A 20,868-nucleotide genomic window follows, 5' to 3' on the forward strand; every position below is an offset into this window, starting at 1 on the left:
GGGAGGTACCTTTTCACGGAAGGTGGTGGCAGATGTGATGTGCTAAGGTAGGTCGTCTCCATCGCTGAGCCGGGCTGCTGCACCTGCACCTGCTCTTGCATATATCCGTGGCGTACATCCATTGCATGAGATGCCTACTGGTGCAATTGCAATGGATTGGAATCAAGCCCCACGAACACTGGGCCAATGTCAATGGATAGATGTTCATCGATAGGTGCCTGCTGCATACGGGTACACTGACGGATGCTCAGCGGCATCAGGGACCACCGTACGGCCCTGAAGGGGGCTTGATCTGGGCCGTCCTTGGCTCCGTCTGTGCTGCCACTGGCGCCAATCTGGGGGAACTGGATGGGGGGGAGCTCGACTTTTTTCTGGCGCGGGTCGGTGGTGCTACCCCTGCCGTCCTGCCTTATTAAAAAAACTGCAATAATTAAATCCCGGGTGACATTTTTGCACTTCCCCTTACTCTGTACTTTACTTTACTTTCCACCTCCTCCCCGACTGCCCTCCTCCACCCCCCCTACCTCTTTCCACTCGATAGAGGTCTCGAGAGACTGCGAGCGTCCACGGATGAAATAGAGACTGCAAAAGGCGATAGTCTTCCTTAATTCTTGTCACACGACTTTCCCGGAACGGAAGAATCCCTCTCTCTCGCAAGAGCCTCGCCTCGCCACGCCCCGACTGCCCCCCCGATCCGAACCGCCTCCTCCCCGTGTCCCCCGACTACCTGCCGGTCATCACCAGGATTAGCTGTGTTCTGTTCGCTCCGGCTTTTGGCAAGCATCTGCTGCTTCTCGACATCTCCCACCGACCTCCTTCTCTCACCACACTCGTTTAGCTCTTCAGCACATCATCTTTCTGTCCCTCATTCGTTCTTCTCCTTGTGTCGCATCCACTCCGTCCTTTCCACGCCCTTTTCCTTTCCTTGCCGTAACTATCACCATACAACTTTTTAAATCTTGCTTGCTCTTGTTTTTGGAATCTTTTCCGCATACAACTACACACAACCACAACTACATACATACCCTACCGTATGACCATCGACCGCATAGCTCCCCCGGAGCAGCTGCAAAAGCCCTTTCGCGCGAACGGCCTGTAGCCACGCTCAGAGCTCACCCTCACTCCGATCCACTCATTACCTTACCCACCACTTCTTTTAGGAACACGCAAATCGAGCGACAATGGCCGAAACCGCGAGCAACGCCGACTCGAACCAACAGAAACTGGGCGCCCCCAAGGACAAGAACTGTCAATATTGTGGCCAGGCGTTCACCTCTTCCTCTCTCGGCCGACATCTCGATCTCTACATCAAGGAGAAGAACCCCAAGCCCCCCGATGGAATCCACGATGTCGAAGCGATCAGGCGCGTGAGAGGAGGTATCACACGGAGACAGCCCAGGGGTTCCACAGGCGGTAGGAACGTCTCAACCCCGGCTGGCACACCGAGACCTGCGCCGGCCAAGCGCGATGCCACCATAGACTCTGAGCCGCAGAAGTCTCCCGCCCTTCCAAAGGACGGTCAATATGCTGTTGACTCCACGCTGAGCAAATACCCCTGGACCCCTTCATGGGAGGCCACTGGCGTGATCAACAACATTCCCCCCAACGGCGAAACCGCCAACTCCACGGACGGGGAGGGCAGCCAGAATGCCGGAAAGAGACAGAGACAAGTGAGCAAGCAGGTCATGCAAAAGGCAAATTTCGATCAGAAGCACAAGCTCGCCGACGCCATGGACAATGCGCGCGCGGCGGAGCTCGCTTTCAGAGAGCTCTACAGCTCACTGAGAGCTGCAAAGTACGTTACAGGTGATCTGAGAAGACAGGCTTGTTGCTAACAAGTGACAGGCAACACATCGACAACAACTCCATGCCTTTTGACTTTGATCCGCTTGCCCTGGACTTTCCTGCATTAACACTGCAGTGTCTCGCCTCTCCGCCCACCCTTTTTTCCTCAACCCAGCATCCCACATCTACTTCCTGGTCTGTGCAGTCGCCAGGCCAAAGAGAGTATGATGCACTGCGGGCTTTCTTCCAGGAAGAGTTCAGCAACTGGAAGATCAAGTGCGCGACTGCTACCACGGCAGCAGTGGAGGAGCTGACGTACCCTCCCCGAGATGGACCCTACCGGGACGCTCGTGAGGCTGTTAAGAAGGCCGAAAAGTCTGCCGAGAACCTCGAGAAGCAGGTCACCGAACACTTGCAGTCGGCATTCACTGTCTGGAACACTCTGCCCGTCCAGAGGCGCAACGAGCTATGGCTTTTGGAAATGGCGAGGAGTGTGGGCAGGAAGCAGACGGAGATCAGCAAGATGAAAGATGCGCAACACAAGTTGGAGCAGGAAAACGCTCACTTGAAGTCTCAGATCGACCAGCTAAATCGCCTACAACAACCACGGGAGTTCAAGCTTTTCGCCCCTACCATGATACCCTTTGACCGTCACCACATGGCTCACGTGTTGGAGAATGGTGTTAGCGGCATCGGCCGCAGTGTCGGTTTGCGCCTGGAGGACAGGCATTCGGACATTAACGAAGTTGTTGAAAAGAGTATTGGACGATGGAAGACTGTCATCGCATCATCTCGTGTCGCCAGTAACGGTATGAATGCGCAGAGATCTTTGGACCAGGCGAACAGCAACACACCCACCCCGACCCCGACTCCCCAACAGCAACAGCAACAACTCCAGCAAAACCAGCAGCAGTCACAGCAACAGGTGCAGCCGCAACCTCCTCAGCAGCAGCAACAGCAACAGCAGCAGCAGCAACAACAGGTTCAGCAGCAGGTGCAACAGCAGATGCAGCAACAGGTCCAGCAGCAAGTCCAGCAGCAGCCTATTGCTGTACAGCGGCAATCGACAACAAGCACGAACGGCCTTAGTGACCAAGGTGCATCGATCAGCGGTCCGCCTTCGATCGACGAGAACAGCGATCAGGATGCTGATGCCGATGCCGATGCCGACGCAGAGATGGAGGATGATGACAGTTTCGCAGTCATGAACACGCCAACCACAAAACCCATGCAGCCGGTGCAACGACAAGCCACTCTCGATGTTCCTCGGACGAGACCGGTGCAGAGAGGTGCGAGTGACGCGCGGTTCGTGCAGCAGAACGGAAATCCGAATGCGAATCGGGGCGCAATCAACATGAGTCGGTCAATGCCCAATATGCAGGCCACGATGCAGGCCATGCACGGCGGCGACATGGGAATGGTAATGTCCCAGGTACGGGGGGATCCGATGTATATGGACTGAATAGATGCTGGATACGGCATCTTCCCAATGTAAATGGATTGAGAACGCTCAAAAAGTTGAACCGGAGGACAAAAAGGCTGCGGCATTTCCTTTTTCTTTCTGCGCCGCAGCTTGCATTCAGGGCGACAGCCCGCTGTATAAGCTTACTTTACGGATTAGCATCTCTGAGGCATCCCGGATGGAGCCCAGGGTCACTTTTTGGCTATTAGGTGTTCTAGTACAAATCGCCTGTTGGGCAATACAGGAATCATTCTATCACCACATTGGATGCCACTAGCCACCTGCCGCCGCTGCTTCTTGTGCTTGCCGACAACCAGCCACACCAGAGGCAGCCCATGGACCGATCTATTTGGGCTGGATCTCAGCGGTGCCTGCCCGACCTACCCACCGGTTTGATTGCGGGCTGATGAAGATGATTTCCGGTATCTCATTCCGGATCCTGTCAAATTGCTTAGTGTTACCATTGTGCCGGCACGCTACGGTAAGGGTGGGGGCCTTCCTCTCCACTGTGGGATTGCCACGGCCCGGGGGTTCGTCACAAGTTGAGAGAGGCCCGAAGCATAAAGCAACTTCGTTTAACTCGTTAAGAAAGATGCGCCGAAATGGGCCAATGAAAGTGAGTTGTGCCGCAAATTTGAATATCAAATTGTGAATCGTTGGTAAGTTGTGAAGCACACATGTTTATGGAAATGAATATGCCCCACAGATGTGTTGAATCTGGTCCCTTACACATAGCCAGGGTTCCGACAACATTGGTTATAGACTTCAATAGCTGGCTGATGCTACTCTGCATTAATGGGTCTTGTACTTATCGTTCAAATAGCGTCATATTCACGGATAACTCATCTCAAGCCCCAATGTCTCGTCTCGGTAGTCCGCCCCTCGTCCTTCTCACGATCTTCTTCGCCCCCATCGCCTCTCTCATCCCAACTCCCCCGCTTCTCATGTAAGCCCTGGAAAGATGCACTTTCCCTGGAAACCAATAATACAACGTTACCGGTAAAATTCCCCCGGTTCCGGGTGGAGAGGTTGTATTCTTAGCTCCTGGAAAACGGTCCCGGGTCTTCGGGAAACGGCCACGCGGGAAACGAGACTCTCATCTCGACTACCGGTGGCGAACTCGGGTTGGTTCTACGGACACTCTTCATTCCCCAAAAGCCGGGACGGTGGAGCAAACCAAACGGGGACCTTCCACTGTCTCAGTCACCATGCCGAGATGGGAAACTCTCGCTTTCTGTGTCCTCCCCCCGGTTATTGGTAATCTCACGACTACCCGCCGCGGTGGCTCTCCAAATGCGGATGTTCGACCGAAAGTGGTAGGGCCAACAGAGAGAGACAGAAAGAGTCTTTGGTGGGCGGGCCTTTCCTAATAATAGCCCCCTGATCTCTTGGAAGCTTCTTCGGTCCTTCTTCCCCCTCCCCCTCCCGCTGCTCCTCCTCTCCGCGCCTTGACCTCCCGGACGACGATCTCGTGTTCTGTGATGGCGACGGAGTGGACTCGTGCCAGCCTCTCCTGGAGGGACAGGAGCTCGGGGCGGGGAGGCGTCGTGGTGGTGGACTGCCGGCGGGCGATGGCGTCCTGGAGACCGGCCACCACGTCCTGGAACTGCTGGGCTATGTCGTGGAGGCGAGATGTTGCGACGGAGAGCTGGTGAGGGGTGCAGGATGCGTAAGGGGTCGTAAGGTTATGCTCATCATCTTTGCCATCGTCGTCGTTACCGTCATATCCATGGGGTTGAGGGGGATGGTCGCCGCCGGTGGGAGATTGTGATGATGGTGCCGAGGTGATTGGGGACGGGGGAGGGAGATGAAGGGTGCTGATGATGTCGACGGCGGTGCTGCTTTCGCGGCGCTTGCTGAGGCGCTTCTGTTCTTCGTCTTGGATTGTGTGGAGGTGGGTGAGCATGGTTTCCGGAGTGAGGCGTTTGGGAGATGGGAGCTCGGTGAGACGGTCGGCTCGGGGAGATTGAAGATCTCGTGGGAGGTGGTGCGGGCTTCTGGATAAGGAGGACTGTCCGGTACTTGCTGAGCTTGAGCGCAGTGGACGAGGTGTTGTGGTCAGAGCATATTGGGCATGACTTCCTTCCTTTCCGGCACCGTCGTTCTCGAGGACTGGGTCTAGCATGGTGACGAAGTTGAAGATGTGTGCTGCGATTCGCTTGGGGTTGAGCCGTCTATTGAGCCTCGTAGCTCATACCACAGCGTGTCTGATTCTTGCGTTGGGCTAGCCGACGTCTTTATCTTTACTCTTCGTTTGCCACGGGATGTTAGAAACTCGTGGAGAGGGCAAACCAAACGGAGAGCACGCAGGAAACCCCTTTTCGCGGTCACCCAGCCGTTTTGCTGTATGTGTGATATATCACAAGAGCCGCGGCACGCCCGCTGATTGTCTCCTCATGATACGTCGCAAACTTGTCCGGCGGGCTATGTGTTGTGCGGATAGCAGCAGCCGTTCTGTTTGCAGTTGGCCCGGTCATCCAGTGAGATCACTCGTCACCGTTTGCTCTCCCAGCCAGAGCCATGGATCTGGTAAGATGGTTCGCGGGACAAGCTTCGCAATCTCAGTTGTCCCTTTTGGTCGTTTTTTTCCTTTTCTGCTGTCGTCTCTCTCTTCGTTATCAGTTAACTGACACATTACTTTGGCGCTCATGTGAGTTTAGATGAGAATGAGAAGTATCATATCGAGAAAATAACTATCACGGGGAACAATCATGCAGCTAGACAAGGTATGAGATGAGCATCATCGACAATAGTGACTATGGCAATTAAGGAAGACATCGCCTGATTTTCTCCCGTCTTCGTGGCTAGATCTCTTGTGTACTTCGTCGGGTTGAAGTTTTACTTCGATTAAGGACCACAGTAAAGCATCGAAATTCCGAGACGGAAACGTCGACGGCAGCGGGTACACGGGAAGAATAATCGCTCCAGTAAAAGAAAAGTAGGAGGTAAGCTCAGAAATATTGAAGAAGAGTATGTGTCAAACTTGTACTTCGAGCAAACAGCCAGCTACGACTTACCGGAAGAATGCGGGTATGCTATGAACAGCCTGCGCCAACCAAAAGATAGCAACGAATCTCAACGAAGCTCAGCTGGAGTGTGCAGCTGACAGCATGCAGCCATAGACACCTTTCGAAGTTGAGACAGGTGACACCGGATCTTGTTCCTGGCATCGTCGGGGGATGAAGGCACTGTCGATGAAAGTAGCCATCTCGAAACCCACACTCATCGGCACCTTCTGGCGTCCGCTACCGTTCTTCATGAGTGAAGAAACAGGTGAGAAACATGAAGCCGAGGTTGAGCTGCAGCATGCCATGTACAGACAGATGACTGTGCGTTGGTAAGTTTTGGTGACAGTTTCTTTGTCAAATCATCACATATCAGGGTCCATCAGCCGTCCGATGTGTGAGGGCACAGGCCATTGGAAGACGAAGTCATGCGGCCTGACAAGACAAAAAGCGCGAACTGAAGATTTGGTCCGAGCATCGTGGTCGTCCGGCAGCGGCAGGATCCCTGTCACACGGAAGATGACGTCTCATGGTCGGAGGCAGAGGCGGCCCGACAAGCGTCAAGCCCAACGTCAGAAGTGTCCGGAGGCTCGGCAGCAGGGCGGGCGAGGGAAGCCTAGGGACAGTGGCCTTCCGGCAGTTGAAGCGACCGGAGTGTGGAGGGGGCGCCTTTTCTCATCCATGGACAGGGCAGCTTGAAACAAGGACGAGTAGGAGGCATGACGACGAGCGCCCGAGCTCTCTGACGGCAACCTTGCTCCGATGATGCGTCTGATAACGGTCCAGTGCATAGATTGCAAGAGCCAGCATAAATAAGGATGATTTGTCGCCGTCGAAGTTGCTTTTGATTCGGCTGAGACACGGTGAAGTGGGATTATCCGCACGAGACTTGCGGCGATAAGACGACGCTTCCTACAGGCGTGCTGGAAGACGCACCAAGAACGGGATTCAAGATAGACTACAGGCGAACGAGCCATGCGATTGCGAGAGGGAACCTTAAGAAGCCAATTGGTGGCGGTACGGACGCTCTCATACGCGGAACCTAGGCACATTCCGCTGTGGCATCCCATCCTCCCCTCCTCCCTGAGCACCCGACTGGGTGGCCCAGGGGGAGCAGAGGCCGCTGCAAGTTCCCGTCAGGTAGCAGATATACAGGCATTGGGCAGGTACGCCAAAGTATCGTGGAGTTCAATGCGGAACCGACGTGTTTGGCGGTACGCGACCTTGACGAGTTGCACTGGTCGTATGCAGCAGAAGAAACATCTCGAGAATGGCAGAAATTCGATTTAAAAACGCCCATGAACATGCCAAAGACTAGACCAGCCACATATTAACGACCACCAGCCTTGAGTAATGAAGTGGCGGCGCTACGAAGGGGAACTGCTTAGTCCTACACTACCTCGAGCCCCCAGACTGCAGCAGAAAAGATACTTGCGACATTCCCCCCCAAACTCGCAGCGGGTCCCAACCTAGGTAGGCTCTACGTTACCTTAACGGGTAGGCTGGCAGCAAGCTACCCCCAAGAACACACAGCACAGCACACAGTACGGGCACAGCACTCGCCTTCTGCCTTGCATCACCACGACCTTGAGATCCCACTTCAATTTCGACCTCGACTTCGCCTCGCCCTCCCCAACCAAACCGCCATCACCCTCCCTTCGAAGCGCCCCATCGACCGTCGCATCGCCGTCCAACGTCGAAATAAACATGCGCATGCTGCCTCCCTCTGCCCGCCGAACCCCCTCATGAGTGCTCCCTCCCGCTGCGACCGACGGCCCACACGGAGCAGCGAGCAGCCATGGACAACAGGGCGCAGCGATTCGAGGACGAGAAGCGTCGTATCATCGACAGCTGCTTCAACAAGAAGGACGTAGACGGATCGCGTAGGTTCTGCCCATTCCATTCCCTCTCCCTCGAATCGAATCCTTGTCCAGATGCTCACCCCGCTGCTTGCCTGCCCGACAGTGCTCGAGACATACATCACCCACATCCGAATCGTCGAGTACTCCTCCCATCCGACATCACCGCCGCCCCCCGAAGCACGAACACCCCAGTCTGAGAAGCCCCGAATCATTGTCGTCGCTGTAAGAAAGTCTGGCCGTGTGCGCCTTCACAAAACCAAAGAAAATGCCAATGGCTCCTTCTCCATTGGAAAGACATGGAACCTCGACGACCTGTCCGCCATTGAATCCTTCACCGGCCCCCCTGCCAACCCAACACTTCGTGAATATGCCGGGGACACGGGCTTCGTCGTCACCATTGGCAAACCCTATTTTTGGGATGCTCAGTCAGACAAGGAAAAGAAGTTCTTCATCGCCAGCTTGGTCAAGATCTATGGCAAGTACACAGGGGGAAAGGTCCCCGAGCTGTCGGGCTTCGACCAGGCCGAAATGGGACAGATCTTGAGAAACGAACGACGACCCCCGCCCGGCGCCCAGCCTCCGTTCAGACCCCCGGCGATGTCTCCAGATGCTGCTGCTAGTCAGAGCAGTCTCAGTGCTACAAATGTGCCTTCAAACTACGGGACTCCCTCGCCGGGACCGCCAGGCCCGCGACGGCCGCCACCTCTCAATGGTCCACCCCTCAACGGGACCAACTCACCTGTCGGCAGCATGAGCTCGTCTCTAGGCCAGCCAGAGCCCCCGACACTGAGACGTTTCGGCAACAAGAGTCAAGAATCATTCGCTCAGTCGCTAGGAGGACGAAGTGACGATGCAGGAAGCGTGCCGCCCCGCTCGAGGAACGGCATGCCCGTCCCCGGTGCCTTTCCCAGATTCAACGACAATACGCCCGAGCCGATTCCTACACCCCCGCCCCAGCGCCCAGAAAGCCGAGGCAACCAGAGCCGCGAGCCTCCCCCCGAACGCAAGAGACCTCCCATGGATCCGGCGCGGCCACAAGGCTTCTCCGACCGGGACCTGGTGCCTGCGCCCTTGGTGAGCCCAGGAATGCGACGAGATCAGGTGGCACCTCCACCCAGGAGTACAGCCAGGAAAAATTCCCTGTCGCAACGCTCCGACGGCGGTTCGTACAAAGACAGGCCGGTCACTCCTCTGACCCCCGGAGACGCAGGAATGCCGGATGCGCCGCCGGCGCTCAGAACTCCCACGCGGAATGGAATGACCCCGACCAGACAGCCTCCCCCGATGGTATCGCCGCCGCCTGAAATTCCCGTTCCTCCCGCACCTGTCTCCCCGATTGCACCAACACCGCCTCCCGCAGCCCCCGCTCCGCTACCCGAGCCGGAGCCGTTGATCGAGGAGCCCCCGGTCCCGCCAGCTGAGCCTCAGCCAACACCCCCTGTTCCGCCTGAGCCTGAGGAAGAGACGAGGCCCGGCCTTGGCCCGATGATCAAGGCGAAGAAATCAAAGGGCGACCTTGCTGGTGTACTTTGGAAAGCCGCTTCTGCCGCCGCTGCGTTCAAGCCAAGAGCCGGTGGCGCGGGCGAGAGACTACGCTTGGCAGCAAACAAGAGCGCTGAGCCAGCGGAAGGAATTACAACCGTCTTTCGGCCTCCGCCTCGACCTGTCTCTTCTGATGGACCCAAGGAGGCAACGCCGGACGCCACCCCGGACGCCGCCCCCGCTGCTCCAGCAGAGCCCGCCAAGCGGACGTCGGGCGTGCCGGAAGTCAAGGTTACAGTACCCAATTCTAGTCGCCCGACTAGCTTGCAACCTTCAGTCAAGGAGGTCAAAAAGCCCGAGGAACCTGCATCAAAGGAAGAGGCCCGCAAGTCCTTGGTGATCGGCAATGATGCCAAATACCTGGCATCTCTCGGTGTTGATCCGTCGGTCCTCGACAACAGGAGCACCGAGTTTACAAAATGGCTCGACTACTTTGGCTGGGTGCCTGGTGATAAGATGAGAACTCGTAATGTTGATGAAATGAAGATGGATCTAGAGAGAGAACTGAACAAGGCCCAAGCGGGCGGTTGGGTCGCACGTTTCCAGGAAGAGGATGACCGCGTCGAAGCTATCAAGCGCGGTATTGACACTGCGATTTCCGAGTGTGAGGAAATGGAGAATCTATTGACGCTTTACAGTGTCGAGCTTTCGGTAAGCGGTCAATCTTCTATTGAGGCCACTTCGCAATGCTAACATCACAGACTCTTTCGGACGACATTGCGTATATCGAGGCTCAAGGGCAAGGTCTGCAAGTCCAGACTTCCAACCAGAAGCTGTTGAAGAAGGAGCTTGAATCCCTCTTGGAAACGACCACCATCACCTCGGCCGATCTCAATGCTTTGAGAGCCGCACCGTTGGAAGATCTGGGCGGTCTCGAAGACATCGAGATGTCGCTGGTGACTTTGTATAAGGCCATGCTCAAGATCGATCCCTCACTGCTTAGCGGTGGTGAGCCCAGAAAGAGCGAAGACACCTCTGTCGAAAGCGACCAAGCTGTTGGTCTCGACAATACTGACTACGGCAAGATGAGAATCGTGCAAGAAAAGAAGGAGATGTACCGACAAGAAAGCTCGCTCTTCCTCAGACGACTCGTCGAGTACATGGCACGACAGTTTGATGACGCCTACAACGAGACCAACAGGGCGCTCAGTGAAGCTCTGTCAAGAAAGGTGGACTCGCGCCACCACGATGCGGGCCGAGATACGCTTTGGAAGTACAGCCCTCTTATCAAATATGCCAAGGACGTCGACCCGAAGAACTGGGACCGCATGATCCAGGTCTACCAGGACAAGAGCTTCCCGGTGTACAAGAACGAATTCCGTCAAGTTCTAGAGGCATGGAAGCGCAACGCGCGCAAGATGACTGCCGATGAGACTGAGCAGCTCCTGTTTACGTACGAAGTCGAAAAGCAACAGGAAGGCAGGGCGACCACCGTCAGGAAGCTTACAGTCAAGCGCAGTCAGACTTTGGCCAAGAGTTTGCGCTCGCCCATCGACAGCAGTAGCAGATCCAACCTGAAGGAATCGGCAGAAAGCCGCAGCCTTCCTTATGAGGTGTTTGGCTCCGTTATGGACGACCTTCTTCCTTTGGTTGAGATGGAGCAGAACTTCATCGTCGACTTTTTCCACGCCACCACCATGGAGCAGTCCGATTTCCCCGACCTCGTCACCGCCACCCGGCCCGGGGATCGCAGAGGAGGCGACCTGCGGCGCCATCGCCTGATGGAACCCGACCGTGATCTTGCTCGCAGAGTCACCAAGGCGATGGAAGTAATATTCTCTTTCCTGGAGCGCGAAGTCGGAAACCTGGTCACCTGGGTTCTCCAAGCCGATCCCTTGTAAGTTGCGCAACTCGATTCAAAAAGAACGTATGCTAACAGCCTGGCAGACAAGGTGCTGGTGTGCTGGCTGTCCTTGAACGCAGCCTCGTCGACATTCAGCAGTCCAACCAGGACTTCCTCAACGCCCTGTTGCAAAAGCTGCACGGCGCGCTCGAGGGACAGTTCAAGAAGTTCGTGGACGAGCAGATTAAGGCCATCGAAGATACAAAGGTCAAGATCAACAAGCGCAAGGGCGTCATCTCCTTCATCCGCGTGTTCCCCCACTTCTCCAACGCGGTTGAGAACATTCTCTCGGGCATCGACCCGAACCTCTCAGTGCGCAAGACGGTCGATCGCGAATACGACCGCATTCTCAAGTCAATGTTCGACTCGCTGAAGATCATTGCCCGCGAGAACCCAGCAGTCAGCGTTGGAGCTGCGGGCGCCGACCCTGAGGACAAGGAGGCGCTCAACTTCCATATCCTGCTCATCGAGAACATGAACCACTTCCTCGAGGAAGTCAACACGCATGGCCTGGAGGTGCTCGAGGACTGGCGCGAAGCCGCCTCTAACGAGCTCAACGAACACATGGGCCTGTATCTGAACGCGGTTATGCGCCGTCCGCTCGGCAAGCTCCTCGAGTATATTGAGAACATTGAAGGCCAGCTGTCGTCAGGCAAGGCCGGCTCAAGCATTGCTGCGCAGCCCTCCAACTCCAAATCTACCTTTAACAAGGTGCTTTCCACATATGACGGGCGAGAGGTCCGCAAGGGCATCGAGACGCTCCGTAAGCGCGTAGACAAGCATTTTGGCGACGCGGACGACCCTGCTCTCAGCCAGAAGCTGGTGAACAAGGTGCTCCGCGAATGCGAGCGCTTCTACGGCGAGGTGGAGCTGCGCATCAGCCGCATCACTTCGGACGTCTACGGAGGAGACGTCATTTTCGAGTGGCCGCGCGTCGAGGTCAAGGCCGGCTTCCGCTAGGCAACGAAGCCGTTTTAATATCCCTTCACACAAAAGACGTTAGCACAGCAGCAAGCCGCCGCCCAACCAGAGATGTTTGTTTTAAGTGTATTTTGACGGATTACCCCTACCAATTTTGCGTGTTTTCCAAGTATGGCGGCGACAAACTGTCTCCCATCCGCGTAGCTCGCACATCCCTGGCTTCCGGTTTGGTTACTGGATGGAGGAGAACGTAGGGAAGGGGGAGGGATGTCTTTCGTGTTGTGTGTGTGTTTCTACAGGGCGAGGAGGGCGGCGGGATTTAGGTTCCGGTAGCTAGGGCAACTTTTTCTTGCGCAAAATAGGGATAAGATCCTGTCATGAAATGAAACTTGTTTTATTGATGCATTTCATAATCCGTGTAGGACTTTGTGATGGAATCGGTGTCAACGTGGGAGCTCGTTCACCCATGACTTTTGCACTGCATATGGCGTGTCCAATACGACACAACCTTCACAAATCTAAATGATCCTCGATGATTCCACAAAACAAACAACATTGTAACTACGGAAAAGGACCCTATTTGCACTTTGCGTGACGCTTCATCTGGGACTGGTGGTTGACCCAAGAGACAGTGCCAAAACAATGCAGGAAAGAAATGCCTCGAGGCCAGAGCGTGGAGGCAAATTGAAATCAAGCTCTGACGCCTAAACAACCCTGTCATGCAAAGCTGGGCGGGATTTCATCCATATTCCCTCGCCCTTCAATCCGCCTTCCCCGTACCTTGCCAGGCCGTTACCATCCATAAAGTCTTTATTGTTAAAGGAATACTGTCATCAGACACAGAGGAGACGCCGTGTGTCTCTCTGATCTGTAGAGGCGCTGCCCTAGTTGGCGCATAGTGTGTGTTGGGGGCACTCTCACTGCGGTGGCCACATCGCCAACCCTTTCTCTTCATTTTTCTTCTTTCTTAATATGTTCCGCTTTTTCGTATCGAGTGGCAGAAGGATACACCGTCTATGAAAGATGGAATGCTCCTTGGCCTTCCTTGATCGCCGTAGACAGTTGCTTCCGCATGACGTTGATGCTGGTGTAGTCGGGGAGCTTGAGGTAGTTCACACACGTCATAACGCTAGGGAGGTAGTCGTCAGAAGTGTAAGGAGCCTCGCTAGGCTTGCAGACGACCGTGAACATGGGCGTCAAACTCTTGAAGCCTGAAATGAAGTTAGCCTTATTCGAGCCAAGTCTGCGGGGCAACATACCTCCAATGGGGAGCTTGGGGCTGCCGGTTGTAAATTGCAAGAAGTCACGGCGCTCCGCAGGCGTCAGCTCGCTCATAGTCTGGAGCAGGTTCTTGACGCTCTTGCTGTCCATGTTGTATCCGTGGTCCGCCTTGATCGAATCCATAAGTGCTAAAGAGGATGTTAGTGCTAGCTCAAATAAGAATGAGGAGGTAATCTTACTCTCAAGGGACCAGTCTTCTTCGACTCTGCCAAACAACGTGACGAGCTCGTCGGGGGTGAAGGCGCTCAACGCCGAGTAAGGGAACACCTGAGAGAAGCCGGTGCGGAAAGCATCGACTTGACGGCGAACGCCGGTGCCCAGGGTCATGTCAATGACACGCTCCAGGTACGAATCCACGTTATCGATGGTGACTCGGATTTGGGCGCCATTGTGCATGAGCTCGATCTCGGGGTATCCCGGAAGGGTGAAATCCAAGCAGAGATCATCCAGCTTGACGCCATCGATGGTGATGTCTTCGGTGTCGGCAACCTTTTGCGCCGGAGTGCGCGAGGGGTCCTCGTCAATCTCCTTCTTGGCCAAGGCGAACTTCTTAATGGTCTTCAAAGACCTAGCCAGGCCAGGGTCGACAACCTTGACAGCACCGAGGGAAGGCTTGACTCCAGGGGCGGCAGAGCTATCCCCAATGCGGAAAAAGGTAGGATTGAAGTTCAGGTCGATGATGCGAGAGTCAATCATGGACCGAGCAACAAACTTGCCGAGCGTCTTGAATAGCTGAAGAATGCGCTCTCCGTTGGGAGAAGTCGAATCCTCATCGCTAAGCGGTCGAGGGAAGAGTCCACTGGCCCCGGAGATGTACTCTTCTGAGTCGTTCGAGTCCATCTCTCGCCAAAGCTTGAGTTTCTTCTTGGCGAACTCCTTGGAAACGGTGGAGTAAAATTCAAGGGTGGGACCCAGTCCGGTGCCAACTTCCTCAAAGTACTCGACCTCAAGGATGCTCTGTGAAGCACCATAGAGTTCCATCACCTTCAGGGCAGACTCCAGGATCTTTGACCGCGAGATTCGCACCTTCTGGCGCTGGAGCCGACCCAGGAATGGCCGGTCGTGATCGCGACGGTCGCGTCTGGCGTCGTCGTTGGCGGAAGCGTTCTGCCAGCGAGTCATTGACCGGGCATACCCGAACGACGTCGATTGCAAGAACAGGTGTCTCGTCTCGAAGGGAAACAGGAAGGGGTACAGTCTGGCCAGATCCTCTGCCCAGCTGGGGATGCAGTTGCTTGCCACGATGAGGGGCTCTTCCAGCTGCCTGTTCAACTTCGCAGTGAGTTTGGTGTTCACGAATTGAGACAGGGGCTCGATGTTCAGTCGAACTGCATCCTTTTCGCTGTTTTCAACCATGACGTCTTCAATGTTGGCGTTCAAGTCGTGGAGAATGTTGAGCAGACGAAGGATAGAGGCAGTAGACGGGTGCTTCGCCAGGGACGCGGGCACATTCCCATCTCCATTCTCTTCGGCGTTGGCCTCGGTGTTGGGGCTGAAAGACAAGGTCTCTGCGGGTGGCGGGCCAGGAGCGCGTCTGAATTTGATGGGATGAACGGCAGACCAGACACTGCGGCTGAAGTGCTCATCCGAATTCAGAGCCGATGTGTGAACTGCGCGGTAGATTGTGGTCTCGCTCGGGATCACCTTACCATCAAGGGTGAACTCGATGTGCCAATCTTGAGGCACAGATTGGATGGCTGCAGCGTATGACAAGGCCCGAGAAGAGGCTGAGGGCGTGGGCGTGGGCGTGGGCGTCTCGTGAGTCGCTGGGGCTGGCAGTCCGCCAGTGCGGGTCGGAAGAGAGCTTTGGGATGGCGTTGGAACTCGTGTGCCGTCATCTTTGCGTGCAGTCACCTTACCGCCAGCTGCGACCTCCATGTTGACAGCACCTGGCTCAGGGCCGGGCGACTCGCCCATATCCTCATCCAAATCTCCGACAATGGCGTCGAGGGCACTGCTGCCGCCAATCTCTTCGTCGTCAGACAATTGCTTCTCGTCTGCGCATTCAAGAGCGTTCTGCAAATCGTCATCCTCTTCCGGAGGGGGTCTGGAGGGTGCCGGGCTGTCTGACGAAGCTACGGCACTACGGCGTGTCGATCTGCGGAGTACGGCCTTCTCTCTAGTGCTTGACGAGGTGTCCGGCGTGGCTGCGGTATCTGACTGCGGCGTCGACTTGGACTTGGTCTTGCGGAGGGATCGCGAGCCACCAGGGGTTGGAACGCTGGGCGGCGGCGGGACGGGGCTTGATGTGGACGCGGCCGATGCACGCTCAGCAAGTCTTGCTGCGGCGTGACTCAACGGGAGCCCAGCCGAACCTGCGAGTGAAGCAAGGGCTCTAGAGAGGTTGTCGGCTCTTCTAGAGCCTCGCGGCCTTTCCGACAAGCTGATCCTAGGTCGTAAATAGTCATCCAGGGACTTGAATGTCGCAATGGCGTGAATTGACACCATGATATTACGGTAAGAACGGGGGATCTCTGACTCGTCGTCTGCCACAAGTCTGAGCCGGATCTGCTTTGCCAGCATCGACGCTGCACTGCTTCGGTTGCCGTCAAAGGTGTTTTGATGGACTGTGATGACTTCGAAGTGCTCAGACCTACTGAGCAGATCCTGGAGTTTGTGGACCATGACACTGAAAGGGGTGGCAGGCGAGTCGGCCGTCGCTGTCTTGGGCTTGGACTTGACCGAATATCCCATGAAAACCTGCAAGAAGGCTGACTGTGCCGCTCGGGCCAGCTCCTCGTCCGGGTTGCTGAAAACATCGAGAAGAACTCGGACAAGACCAGATGCCAGCAGTTCCGCGCTCGTGACGCTTTGCAGCACATCCGCGTCAAATGACGAAGCTAGTCTCTTGAACAGCTCGGTACCCTTCTCAGGTGCAAGGTTGCTTGCTGTCCTGTGGACGTAGAATGCTTCAATCTCCTCGGCCAGATCAGAGAGGTTGGAGAGGATCTTAGCGGCCCTCTTCTTCATGGTCTTACCATGTTTCTCGGTCTCATGGTTTTCCAGGAACTTCTTAGCAACATCGCGGATTCTGGTTCGCATAGACTGTCCGTCTGATGACAAGAAGTGTTGAGGTGGTCCGTCGAGTGACATGGTAGAACCCCGAGAGCTGACCGGAGACCCAGAGATGTCGTCTGGATGAGCTTCGTTCTCATTGTCCTCTTCATGTTCACCATCGTCAGACTCCTCGTGCTCCTCGTCGTCTTCAGATTCATCATTATCTGATGAGTGGTCTCCAGATTCTGCTGATGCTTGTCCGTCCGTGTTGTTGGTCTCCTGTGACGCGCTTGCCTCTGCAGGAGGGGGCGTTTGCTCCTCTGCAGCGAGCTTGGTGATTTCAGAAATAACGCCTTCGCGGTAAAGCTGGTATCGGTAAACATCGTCCAGGCGGCTGAGGAGAAGCTCTGTAGCTTGCAACGCCAGCATGACCAGGGTTGGATGATCCTGCTGAGACAGAATCGACGCAAGGAAGGAGGCGTAGGGAACAGTTTTCAGAGATTCTCCCAGAATGCCCTCGTCGAGGTTGGAAAGCATCTTCAGCTGTGCAGTGAGAACCTTTTGACGGACGTTCAAGTTCACCGTGCTCGAGAAGGCGTCTGTCAACGTCGGGAACAAGATGAGAGCGAAGCGGCGGACCTCCGCTTTGCAGCCATCCAGCAACTCAATGCGCTTGTCGTTGGGCGACTTGCGTGCTTTGCCAGTAGCGGTCGAGGATGGCGTAATAGGCTCCGTGGTATTCATTTCAACAAAGTCACCGTAAGCGGGATCGGCGTTGCGAGGAAGGCTGGGAAGGAGTTCGCAGATGACGTTCAGTGTCTCGATGATTTGCTCTCTTGGTCGGTGGATCAACGCCTGCATGATGACAACGCTGTCGAGCTTTGAGGCAACGTCCTCGGTCCCGCTGGGCGGAGACACGCCCGTGAGAATTTGGTAGAGGGTCTCGACAATGTTGAGCTTGAAAAGCTCTGCTGACAACTGAGGGCTGGCACGAGCTGTAAAGGCGAGCACTCGGAGGAACTGAGTGTGGATGTTAGGCCCAATGAGGTTGGTGGTGCCTGGTACAAGTAGCCGAAGAACAGCCTTCAAAAGGTCCACGCTGACCAGCTCCTCGAGCTTCGTGGACTGATATTTGAAGCTCTCGACGATTCCAGAGACACAGATAGACGCCTGCTCCACCACACGCTGATCACTGCTGCTGAGAACGTTGAGAAGAGTCGGCATTACGTCCCTAATGACGGGGAACGAGTCTTCGGGTATGTTTCGGCAGCAGTTTGCGGCTGTAGTCACAGCTGTTCTCTGGGTGCTTGTCGCGAAGAAATCCAGATACGACAGGCAGGCCGTCAGACCGCCCTCGCGAACAATGCTGGAGGGGTACTCGGCCGAAATCTTCTCCAAGGTGCTCAGGGCTTGCTCGGCGAGATCAATGAAGGATATCTCCAGCAGCTTCTGACAGAGGACAGGTACCGCACCTCCGTAAACAACGTTAGCGACGCTTGCGGGCAGAGCCTCCATCAAGTTGGCCAGGCAGCGGCAGGCCAGGAGCATAATCTCGGGGTTTTCCTCCCCAGTGATTTCATTAGGCTGCATCAGTATGACGAGCTCCTTGACGAATGAATCTGGCGAGAAGTGGCCGGACAGGTTGTCCTCGTTCGAAACCAGGAGAATCTCGGAAAGTTCTTGTAGGGCGATCAGCTGCATCGAGGGGTCATCCTTTTGACGCAGGCTGCTCAACAGCTCGCGCAGTCGGGAGGATAAGCCCGACATCATGCCTGTGAGTGCTCGCAAGGTGCTGGACAGTCCTCCTGGACCTCCGGGTCCTCCAAAACCACCGAACGGATCATCGTCCTCGTCATCATCGTCGTCGTCGTACCTCCGAGCATCATCATCGTCGTCATTGTCGTCACTATCTTCATCGTCGTCGTTATGTTCGGGAGGTGGTGGTGGTGGAGGGGGGATTCCTTCCTTCTCTGCCTCGTCTGTGCCCGTCATCGCAGTATCTTGATCAGCGTTGTTCGTAGCGTTTCGTTTTGTCCGACGAGAAGAGCCTGATGTGTTGGCAGACGGATCTGAATGGCTCGAGTCAGTACTACAGTCCACGAGCCAACGGTTGTTTGAGCTTGATGTACCTGTTGCACTCGGGGCGGTTCTCTTGCTTCTGCTCGATTTGCGGCTCGAGGACCCTGACGGAACGGTGTTCTCTGATGTGTTTGCTGGGCCCGAAGGGGTGCTGTTGGACACTGTCAGGATGATGTTTCCGAGATGAATTGAGCACGTGGGACTTACTCTGGGCTCGACATGGCTGCGGTTGCTTTGTCTTTCCTCTTGGAACGGGGAGGAGCAGGTGTTTGTGTAGAAAGTTGAGGTGGTGGAGGAGGCTCAGCAACTTTCTGACGCTTCGATCTTCTGGTCGAGGCGGTCGAGGATTGCTGCGTTCCCGGAGTAGGGCTGGGTGGTTGAGCTGGAGCCTTTCGCTTCCGTGACGCAGAGGCGGTAGGGTTCTGAGGACTGGAGCTCGCGGGTGCAGGGGCGTTCGCGGCGGGATCGGCGCCTGTAGCGGATTGTGTCGATGAAGCTGCGATATTTGCAGCTTGTCGAGCAGATGATCTAGTTATTCTAGGAGACATGAGTGACTGGTTTTTGCGAGGCATGGCCGACAGTAACGAAAGAAAAGAATGAGAATCAAGTCAGATCAGAGAAGGGTCAGTTGGCAGTCCAGAATGCCGCCAGCCATCTGTGTCTCCAGCCAGGGTCGGAAAAGCGTGGGTGCAGGGTGGATGCTGGTGTACAGTGTAAGGTCTGGTGGATTTGATGGACCAGGGGAGACGAGGAGGGGTCGGTGGCATCGATCTAGAAATGACCCGAGGAGAGAAGATAGGCGGGAGGAACGAAGGAGGAGACGAAGAGAGATGTGTCGGGCAGAGAACCAGAAAAGCGGCGTCGCGGATGGTAGACGGCGCGATGCAGGCGTTGTTTCAATGTTGGGAAATAAGGCCTTTTTTTTTCCTGGCCCTTGAGGGTAGGTAGACAAGGTGCGGTGCAGTGTGGTGCCTGAATGTACCGAAAGGCAAGGTAGGTAGACAAGTAGACAGACCAGGCCCGCTTAAGTTGGAGATCCAACAGGTCGGGTACCAGGCTGGAGGCAGGTAGCTTCCTAAGCAGGCCAGCCGGGAACCCAGGTAGGTACACCAGGGTAGTCCTGAGGCAGAGACCGGCTGATTTGGTTTTGAGGATCAAAATAAAGCAGATGGGAAGGTGAACAGCGCGGGCAGGTGGTGTAGAGGCAGACAAGCAGACAGGCAGACAGGAGGGAAGCCCCGATATGACCGGTGACCGGTGACCGGTGACTGGTGGTGACTGCCCCCGCGACACAACTCTGAACGCTCCTCCTGCTTTTGAACAGCAGAGCAGGGCTGCTGCTTCTGCTTCTGCCTCTGCTGGCTGCTACTCGATGCCTCTTTCCTCTTTTGTGATCTCTTGCCTTCTTCACTCTAGGATATCTTCCTCTCTTCGACTTCTCGCGATGCACAAAGCAGTGTAAGGGGATCGAAACAAACAACCCGGAGCAGGGGAAAAGAAGTGACCTACCTTTGGGAAGGCGAAGTCGAGGCTAAGGCGGGAGAGCCCGATCCTGAGGACGATATCGTCGGCGTTGACGGGAGGCGCGCGGGGGGATCGTGGTCGACAACCGATCTGGAGCGCGGATTTGCAGCGGCGATTCGTTCTGCCATGGATTACGCCATGAGGCAGGGCAGCTTGGAGCAGTGCTGGCGATTGGGACGGCGGTATATCGATGCTATGAGATGGGTGTGCGTTCGAACGTGATCGCCCCGTCGTTCGGAGACGGCCAGCGGAGCAAGGGCGTTGGAGAGAGTAGAGTGAGGGGAGGGGAGAGAGGGAGAGCTGTCGGCCGACCAAATCAACTGATCGAACGAGCTATCTTTCGGTCGTGGGGAATCATCGACAGTCGAGGGGCATTCGGCGGTCGCTATCAGGGGACGTCGCTATCGTCTTGGTCGTCGTTGTCGTCGGCGTCGTCGAAAAAAAGTCGATACTGCAAATGGGGAGTTTACAGTTATGGCTTGAAGTTATGCAGGACTGGAAGCAAGCATGGAGGAAAGGTGACTGGCCCCGGATGGAACTGGCTGAACCTGGACCTGGACCATGCGG

The 20,868-nt window shown here is 55.6% G+C and overlaps 4 protein-coding genes across 4 annotated transcripts; 2 read left to right on the top strand and 2 right to left on the bottom strand.

Annotated features, from left to right (window-relative positions):
• Positions 1-1,181: 1,181 nt before the first annotated feature.
• CGGC5_v002327 (uncharacterized protein) lies at positions 1,182-3,247 on the top strand (the record flags this gene model as incomplete). Its single annotated transcript, XM_066150946.1, has 2 exons — positions 1,182-1,795; positions 1,846-3,247. 2 exons carry the CDS (start codon positions 1,182-1,184, stop codon positions 3,245-3,247), a joined length of 2,016 nt encoding a protein of 671 aa, XP_066009825.1.
• A 1,366-nt stretch (positions 3,248-4,613) lies between these two features.
• On the bottom strand, positions 4,614-5,372 carry CGGC5_v002328 (uncharacterized protein; the record flags this gene model as incomplete). The annotated part of the gene is made up of 1 exon (XM_032035320.1): positions 4,614-5,372. The coding sequence occupies one exon, from the start codon at positions 5,370-5,372 to the stop codon at positions 4,614-4,616; it is 759 nt and encodes a 252-aa protein (XP_031885737.1).
• Positions 5,373-8,050: 2,678 nt separating this feature from the next.
• EXOC1 (Exocyst complex component 1) lies at positions 8,051-12,459 on the top strand (the record flags this gene model as incomplete). Its single annotated transcript, XM_032035321.1, has 4 exons — positions 8,051-8,135; positions 8,218-10,307; positions 10,358-11,493; positions 11,544-12,459. 4 exons carry the CDS (start codon positions 8,051-8,053, stop codon positions 12,457-12,459), a joined length of 4,227 nt encoding a protein of 1,408 aa, XP_031885736.1.
• Positions 12,460-13,434: 975 nt separating this feature from the next.
• Positions 13,435-20,429, bottom strand: CGGC5_v002330 (putative ubiquitin fusion degradation protein; the record flags this gene model as incomplete). Its single annotated transcript, XM_032035323.2, has 6 exons — positions 13,435-13,631; positions 13,680-13,829; positions 13,881-18,767; positions 18,828-18,928; positions 18,985-19,314; positions 20,287-20,429. 6 exons carry the CDS (start codon positions 20,427-20,429, stop codon positions 13,435-13,437), a joined length of 5,808 nt encoding a protein of 1,935 aa, XP_031885590.2.
• Between the last annotated feature and the right edge of the window lie 439 nt (positions 20,430-20,868).

This window comes from Colletotrichum fructicola (assembly GCF_000319635.2).
Source record: "Colletotrichum fructicola Nara gc5 chromosome Unknown KSG_Nara_v1_contig01, whole genome shotgun sequence".
NCBI classification, from domain to species: domain Eukaryota; kingdom Fungi; phylum Ascomycota; class Sordariomycetes; order Glomerellales; family Glomerellaceae; genus Colletotrichum; species Colletotrichum fructicola.